This window comes from Delphinus delphis, chromosome 17, assembly GCF_949987515.2.
Source record: "Delphinus delphis chromosome 17, mDelDel1.2, whole genome shotgun sequence".
NCBI lineage: Eukaryota > Metazoa > Chordata > Mammalia > Artiodactyla > Delphinidae > Delphinus > Delphinus delphis.
In genome coordinates this window covers 59,071,951-59,080,677 of record NC_082699.1, presented here as the reverse complement: position 1 = coordinate 59,080,677, position 8,727 = coordinate 59,071,951, and the positions used below count along the sequence as shown (strand labels likewise).

Genomic DNA, 8,727 nt, shown 5'->3' with positions numbered 1-8,727 from the left:
TATATTTTAACTTAAAAATTACTATTTTATAAAAGTGAGTTGACTTTTCCAGCTCTCCAGTTTGGACTCTAATAATAGGCAATCAAATAGCACTGAATAAATATAAACCTTGTTAAAAATACCTAAAATTTATGCATTTGATATTGAAACAAGTATCATCAGTGTACATTTCACTTGCTTTATCACTTCATCTACACTTGATTTGCTAATCTTAACTCTTGTCATGATTGAAAAGTTATTTCTCCTCACAAGAACTACAGAACTATATTCACTTTTTTCCAGTACCTTTGCTTTCCTTTGAAAAAAATGTTCCTACCATTAAGAATTTAAACCAGAATCATGAAATGACAATAGAAAACACTCATCTGGCTTGACAGGTAATATAGCCTGTGTGGTCCTCCTGGTGTAAAGCTAAAATTCCACCTTCCACCAAAAAAGCACCTCTTGAATTCAACTGAGAATGACATTTCTACAGGAATAAATCTGAATTTTCTCATATTTAAGAAGTTATTTATTTTAGCCATAAATAAGAACTTATTCATGACGTACTTCATACATGATCATGATATTCTAAGGATACAGATTAGAAACACTATTTGAAGGTATCACAGGCAGCTGAAAGGAGCTACTGAACAATCTGACAACTTTACACTTCAAACTTACAGGGTTACTTTAATTTTGGCCTGAAGGATGATTAAAACAATTGGGGAGGGGGCCGAAAAAGAAAAGCTTGATTATTCAATTCCTAATTGAATTAACCCTTTAGACAGTTTTGTTAAAATTTATTTATTTTTGGCTGCGTTGGGTCTTCGCTGCTGCATGCAGGCTTTCTCTAGTTGCGGCGAGGGGGGCTACTCTTCATTGCGGTGCGTGGGCTTCTCATTGCAGTGGCTTCTCTCATTGTGGAGCATGGGCTCGAGGCGCGCAGGCTTAGTAGTTGTGGCACACGGGCTCAGTAGGTGTTGCTCGCGAGCGCTAGAGTGCAGGCTCAGTAGTTGTGGTGCATAGTTGCTCCACAGCATGTGGGATCTTCCCTCACCAGGGACCGAACTCATGTCCCCTACATTGGCAGGCGGATTCTTAACCACTGTGCCACCAGGGAAGCCCCACCTTTAGACATTTTTAAAGTAACATTTAAAGCCAACCTGAAAGAGTATTATTTTGGAATTTTTGCCATTTAAGATAACATTTACATCTAAAAGAAAATCGTCCTCCAGAACTCAAAAAAAGGGATTTTTTTCCCCCTAGGACCTTATAAACAATTAAGTTCTCAAGAAAAATTGAGAGAAATGATTTTTCAACAAAGAATTCTTTATCTTGCTAGATTATCAGTGCAACAAATACAGGTTTAGACACACTGGTTAAGCCTCAAAAAATGTACCTCCTACACACTCTATGTTCCACCACAGCAGAAGAGGAAATCAAGAATGAGTAGAATGAAGAATCTAGGCTACAGAAGTGACAAAGTAGATTCTCTGGATAAGGACAGGAAATGTCTGGGTGATAGCTGAGCAACATGCTTGGCAGAAAACCTTTCCACCTTGGAGGACAGAGGGCTGTCTCCAGAAGTATTCCAGGGGTAAGAAATGACCTGATATTATATTGAAAATTATGAGATCCTTTCCAGAGTTACTGGAGAATATAGTAAGATCAAGTCAGAAGCTAGAAGAAAATGAGACCATTATTAACTTCTGGAATAACAAAAAAGTAACATAAAAAATAAATTCAACCATAGCAGACTACTTGGTTTAGCGGTAAACAGAGTTTATAGTCATCAAAATGAAAATACTGAATTTGGGATGTATAAAGATTGAAATATTAATATATTAGAAAAATGGTGGAGTAAAATAAGTAAGCAAAATTTCCACTCTTTCTAGTAGGAAGTCAGATCCATTTTATTTGGAAATGTACATGTAAATTCTAAAACCACTACATGAGTTGAAAGAGAAAGTTTCCTTTGTGAATGTGAAAAAGGGATTACCTCTTTTTTGTCACAAGTGTTTTGGTACTATATGATTTTTTTAAACTATCTGCATATAATGTTGGAGGGTGGTGGGCAGCAGTAAGACAGAAAGAGACAACAGTTTTACATTAAAAAACAACCTCCAAATTCTCTAAGAAAAGTGAACATGATCACACCTAAATCCATCCATTTTGGGTTTGTTTTTTTTTTAACAAATAATTTTATACAAAGGCTTGTGGGTCAATATTCATTTACAAAAATACGTTTAGTCTTTTAACATAAGTACTTCCACAGTTTCAAAAAGAAATTCATTTTCATATTTGCATGTCTTTAAAAGTATCCAAAGGACTCATTACCCTTCTGCATTCTGCTTTTCAGAAAGTACTTTTGAGGTAGATCTGTTTCGGATTCTTTTTCTTTTTCTTTTCTTTTCAGAGGCAGATGAGTTTGTATCCTGTGTTTTTTTCTTTTTCTTCAAACAGCTAAGAGGATTAGGGCCACTTATTTTCTTGCGCTTTTTTTTTCTTCTCTGTTCAGGGTCTTTTACTAAACCCTGTTCCTCTTTGAGTTGCTTGATACTTTGTTTCTCTTGCCCTGAGACAAGCTGACCTGACTCTACTGCTTTAGCAAATGCAATTGTTTTTGGAGAAGGTTTGTCCAAGACTATAGTGTTCTGAATAATGAACATGAGAGGAATTCCAGGCTTTTTCTTTACTTTCATAGACAAATTCTGATCCTATTAAAAACAAAAATAGAACTATTTACTTCAAATATATCAATTAAATCAGATGCCTTAAAGAGATTTCTAAGAACTTAAAGTGGGCTATACTGAAAATAAAAGAGATCCCAGGTTTTACTTTTCAAATCAGTTATGTCTTACTAATGGGAGTATATTTTACAATAAAGAAAGGAAGAAAAACATAAAAACTGAGCACAGTTAAGTGGCAACAATGTGAATGGGATTTATCAATATTTTATATTGATCAATATTCTAAGACCATAAATTTTCTAGGACCTCGAATTACAAACTAATGCAAAGGTAAATATACTAGGTGATGTTCCTCATTTCTACTCTGAGATATGTTTCAGAAAGGGTCAAGAATGCTCACAGAGGGCTTCCCTGGTGGCGCAGTGGTTAAGAGTCCGCCTGCCGATGCAGGGGACACGGGTTCGTGCCCCGGTCCGGGAAGATCCCACATGCCGCGGAGCAGCTGGGCCCGTGAGCCATGGCCGCTGAGCCTGCGCATCCGGAGCCTGTGCTCCGCAACGGGAGAGGCCACAACAGTGAGAGGGCCGCATACCACAAAAAAAAAAAAAAGAATGCTCACAGAGATTGAAAGAATAGAAATAAAGTTGGAATTAGCTAATTCAGATTCTAGACTCAGCTCTGCTTCTAATTGTGTAATTTTATAATCCTACAAGCAAATTTAAGGAAATCTGTATGTGTGTGAGCTTATTCATTAATATTGACCCTGAGAGTCTCTCCTCCCCTGCTTCCCAGTCTTTAAAAGCCTGAAACAGTTCCATACTGGTGGTATAGTCTCAAACAATATGAAACACGACTTTCTAAGAAACAATATGAAACACGGGAACGTGAAAAAACATGCATAAACATAAAATGTAAAATCTTTGCTCTACTTCCCTTCCCTTCAAGAGCCCCAAAACATATCATCACATCTGTCAATAATTTTCATTTTACAAAAGGAAACTTCAGTAATTTAGAAGAAAATCATTATGCTTAATGTTCTCTCCTCAAATTCTGAAATGACGATTGCTTTTGTTGACTACAAATAAACTTGAAAGCGTGCATTTGAAAAAGTTGAAACACGTAAACCACTTTCACCTAATTTTTTCTAACGATAAATAGCTCCATATGGAGTATAAATAGAAATGATTAAGATTGACTCTGGTTTTAAAAGTGGTATCACCTGTGTTGCCACAAAGTAATGGTGAGGATTCCCATCTTCCACCATGGAAAGCAGACATTCTGATCCACTCACTGAATTCTTGAAATGGGGACAGTTTCGAACCTGGCATTTTTGTGCAATCAGCTTTGCCCCATATAAGTCCTTTCCCAATGTTTCCAACTCTTTTAACACACACCTGAAAAAAAAAAGTTATTAGCAGCTCACAATTATAACAGACGTATATCTGTTGTTCACATAAATTATAAAAAAAAAATACCCAATTCTTCTTTTTAAACTACAAACCATACATTAAGCATTTCACTCTTAAAAGACCCAAAAAATGCATACACCAAGTAGAAGGAACATAATAAACAGTTAACATGTACTGAGCACTTATGTGCAGGCAGCATGCTAACTGCCTTTACGTAAATTCTCGCTTATCTCAAAACAGCCCTACAAAGTTGGGCAGCTTACTTTATTTTTTTCTACTTTTATTCTATTTATTTATTTCTATTAATTTTTCTTGGAGTATGGTTGCTTTACAATGTTGTGTTAGCTCCCACTGCAAAAAATGAATCAGCCACACACATACAGATATCCCCTCCCTTCTGGACTTCCCTCCCATTCAGATTAGCACAGTGCATAAGGTAGAGATCCCTGTGCTATACAGTATGAGGGCAGCTTACTGTAAAATTATCCTTATTTTAGAACACCTCATTCTGAGAGATTTCAAGTAACATGCCCAAATTCAAACAACTAATAAGAGGTAGAGTTGAAATGTGAATCTAAGTAGATTGACGATAGATGCTTTGGACCAACCACAGTGCTACAGGTTTCTCCTTCAAGTGCAAATCGGTGCACCTTCAGAATATTTTCAGCTTAGAAAAGTAAACATTCTCAAGTCACTGGCGTGTTTAAAAACAATCACAACTTTCTTTCACTTTGCATTTTCATATTAATATCAGGCAATGTTTTTCAAAGTGTCATCTATAAACTACCCCTATCGGAATGACACAGTGATATTAATTTCTAGGTCCTTTCTCATCCCCAAATCTGAACTCCTTGTGGAGTCAAACATTAGCATCTTAATAAGCTCCCCAGGTACTTCCTCTTAAACATTACGACGAGAACTACTGAGTCAAAGATTTCTCAACCTTAGCCAGCCCTTGCCTGATTCTACCTTGCCTCATCTGCTTTATCACACCATTAGTTTTTGATTTTTTTAAGAGATTTTGCTTCTAAAGTCATCCATTTTGAGTTTCAGGCCTAAATTGCCAACTACTTATTGAATATTTCTTGTGGATGGCCCACCATCAGCTCTTTGTCAAATTCACGATGTCTAAAATCAAACTACTTTCCTGCCTCCAGACTTCTCCAGGGCTTGCTACCTCTTTGAATTTATTATCTTCTCAGATACTGTTTCGAAATCAGAAATCCTATTTAACCTTTGCTTCCTCACTCCTACCCCTGCCCCTACCCCATCAGTGGTAGTCCTATCTCAGCTGTTGGAATCTACCTCTGTAACGTCTCCTTGTGAAATTCCCACCTCTCCTCTCTCAGGTTCAGGCTCCCATTATTTCTTGACTAGACAACCACAAACAAAACGTGCATGTCTTCATTCTCTTGCTTCTTCTTCTTCTTCTTGCTCTTCATTCTCTTGCTTCTCCAACTTACCCCTCACATAGCTGCAGTTATCTTTTCTAGAAGATACTTATCAGGTCTGATAGCATTTATCTCTTGATACACACCAAGAATTGACAATAATATGCTTTAAAATAAACTAGCAGTAACTTATTCTTAAATGAATAAGAATGACCATGTTGGGACTTCCCTGGCGGTCCAGTGGTTAAGAATCCGCCTTCCAATGCAGGGGACGCAGGTTCCATCCCTGGTCAGGGAACTAAGATCCCACATGCTGCGGGGCAACTAAGCCCACGAGCCACAACTAGAGAGAAGCCTGCACACCTCAACGAAAGATCCCACATGCTGCAACTAAGACCCACCCGAGGTAGCCAAAAAAAAAGAATGGCCATGTAAATAATTGCAATAACTGGGTGACAGACGTTTCGTTATACTATTCTATTTTTGTGTATGTATAAAATATCCCATAAGTTAAAATAAATTCTTTAGGGGGAAAAATGCTGCAGAATATAATTTCATGCAGTACTTCTCAACCTTTTTTATATTACAGCCCTGTATTAAAAATGTTAATATTTCTATGGCAGACAGGGGTAAGTGGACGAGGCTTGTAGCCAGAAGCAATCAACTCTGGGGCACACACCATCTGAGAACTTGTCTGGGAGCTCTGAAGGAGATGGGGATCAAAACTTAGGGGGTAACTATGACCCATTTGAGGCTCTGCTTGAATGAAACCCACATGAAGTTCTGAATATAGAAAGCTGTTCATGGAGTAGTGTTATGTGAGAAAAGCAGGCCATTAATATCACATGCAGAGTAAGAGCCCATTCGTGTGTGTGTGTGTGTGTGTGTGTGTGTGTGTGTGTGTGTGTAAAGAACTGGATGATACACCACATGCTAACAGTGGTCAGTCACTGGTGTGGTATTATAGGTCATTTAAATTTTCTCTGTTCACTTTTTAAAGGAAATATTCTACAAAGGAAAAAAAAAACAAAACTAAGTTTATGAATAGTAGTTCTTCATTATGCAGACTCAACTTATCTTCTTATCAGCTTCTTTCCCAAATATACGCTGTGCTCTAATCTCTTTCCCTGGCATTTCACAACTCCACTCCACTCCTTTGTTCAAGAGGTCCCTACAAGTCACTTCTCTTTTCTTTCACTCAAAAAATGTCCTTCCCCTCAGAACTGAACCGTGACTGGGCTCAAAAGTTATCTCCTCTGTGGAACCTTCCTTGATTCCATCTTTCCTCCAGTCAACCCCCCAAGATTCCATCTTAGGTGTTTGAAGAAGTGAGGAAACTAGGGGTCAAAACACACCAATTAGAGGTTGATTTATGCACTTCGTTGGCCATACGGGCTGGGAGATCGTCCTGTTCACCAAGTTATCCTCTGCTAGAGCAGTGCTTGGCGTATGGCTGGTGCTCAATAAACACAGCTGAATAAACAAATGACCTTGCACAAAGTTAGGAAACATCGAGTCATGACTTATCTTTCTGGGAATCGAAGATATTACATCATGGGGCAGTTGTGAAGCTTGAAAAATTCTTAAACTGGGAAAAGCTATGCAAACAACAAGCAATCACTTAGAGGATACAGGTCTGAGATACCAATAAACGCTCTACACCTCGTCCGACTTATAGGAAGTGTGTTAAGTAGTTACGAGCTTTTTTCTACAAATGAGTAATCCAAGGCTCAGAGAGGTTAAGTAACTTGTCCGAAATCACAAAGCTGGTAGAACTGGGCCCAATATTGGAAACCAGGTCGAACGGCAAAGCACGTGTTCTTAGCCTCCAGGTTAAGATGAATACTCGCCGGACCTTATACTGTCTATCTACTTGGTAGATACTCGCCCACCCTCCTTAGCGGTCCCGCTGAACTGTCAGCTCCGCGTGGGCGGCGCGCTTTGCCCCTCGAGGGCTCCCAATGGATGCCTGCGAGCAGCGGCCTCGCCTCTACCGCACCCGCGGGGCCCCCGCGCCTCCACCCGGACCAGCCAGGCCCACCTGGTGGTGCACAGCTGAATCTCCCCCATGAGGTAGCGGGGCAGCTGCTCCCGCAGCTGGATGCGGCCCCGCAAAGCCGCCTGACAGAAGGTGCCGTCCAGCAGGATCTGGTACGGCTCGCGGACCCCAAAATTGTTGCGGAAGAAGCCAAGATGCTTCTTGGCGTGTTTCTGCCTCGTGATCTTCATGCCTGGCTTTCCCGGAGCGAGCCACCGGACCAGAAAGCAGCAGCGAACTCCCCCCACACAGCCCGCTATCGGCAAGACGGGCTTCTCCCGGAAATGAAGAACCCTTGGCCCCGGAAGCAAACGCCCCATCTGTGGGCCTGGTTTACGTCACTCCCAAACGAGAGCGCGCTTTACCCGGTGCCCGCGCTTTAAGGGACACGCCCTCGGGGGCGGAGCTTGTCTGTAAGTGGGAAAACGACTAAGTGCTCGATTAGAGGCGCACATGCGCAGTCATGGTCCAGGTTAAAAAAAATACACACTGCCTCTTGCGCGTTACCTGGCACGGCGTCTGAAAAATCCACGGTATAATAATAATCAGTGAAAATATTGAGCCTTAATATGTCCTAGGCACTGTTCTAGGTAATATACCTTATATTTTTCCCTTTAATGTTAATAATTCTCAAATGAGGGAAGAAAGCGACCAAAGTATATTGGGCGACTATGATTGGGCAGGTTTGTAGTGATTGCCTTCCTATAAAGAAGTTAAGCACGTTTACTAAGGGCACGTGGTTCTTTAGTGTCAGAACTATCACCGGAACTCAGGTTGCCTGCCTGATGTTCAAATATTCTTGCACTCCCCCTCACCTCCCGCACACATTCCCGCCATAGGACCACTCCCACTGAAGAGCCAAATGTCAGGGCAAAAAGTCCTCATCGTTTTGCATTTCCTCTTCTCCTGGAGACCATCCTAAATCACTCGCATGGAGTGTTTCCGGAAGACTTATTCAAGAACTTCGTTTTCCAAGAGTCAGTGTCCCTAAACTAGAGTGCTAATTCTGCCCCTCACCCAAGCCATTTGACCTTGAGCAACTCCCCAAGAAACGGGTTCAGCTTCCTCACTGTCAAATAGGTTGGCAGGACTAGATGAGTTTTAAGAACGCTTTTTATGTCTATAGTCTCTGAGGTAGGAGAACGACATACTGGGCTACTAACAGGGAGGTACAAAGCTGACCGAAAGTTTAGAAATTACTTGCTCAACTTGATTAA

General features: G+C 40.3%; 1 protein-coding gene across 1 annotated transcript; it reads right to left on the bottom strand.

Annotated features, from left to right (window-relative positions):
* Window positions 1–498: 498 nt before the first annotated feature.
* On the bottom strand, window positions 499–7,778 carry UTP23 (UTP23 small subunit processome component). Its single transcript, XM_059995087.1, has 3 exons — window positions 7,514–7,778; window positions 3,892–4,066; window positions 499–2,699 (listed from the first exon to the last, which is right to left on the bottom strand). The coding sequence occupies exons 1-3, from the start codon at window positions 7,699–7,701 to the stop codon at window positions 2,316–2,318; spliced, it is 747 nt and encodes a 248-aa protein (XP_059851070.1). The 5' UTR covers window positions 7,702–7,778; the 3' UTR covers window positions 499–2,315.
* Window positions 7,779–8,727: the final 949 nt, after the last annotated feature.

Coding starts and splice junctions, on each gene's coding strand:
- UTP23 (XM_059995087.1), bottom strand. CDS start 7,701: ATGAAGATCACGAGGCAGAAACACGCCAAGAAGCATCTTGGCTTCTTC. Junction 4,067..7,513: donor ATTCAGCTGTGCACCACCAG/GTGGGCCTGGCT, acceptor TTTTTTTTTCAG/GTGTGTGTTAAAAGAGTTGG. Junction 2,700..3,891: donor ATTACTTTGTGGCAACACAG/GTGATACCACTT, acceptor TGTTTTTAATAG/GATCAGAATTTGTCTATGAA.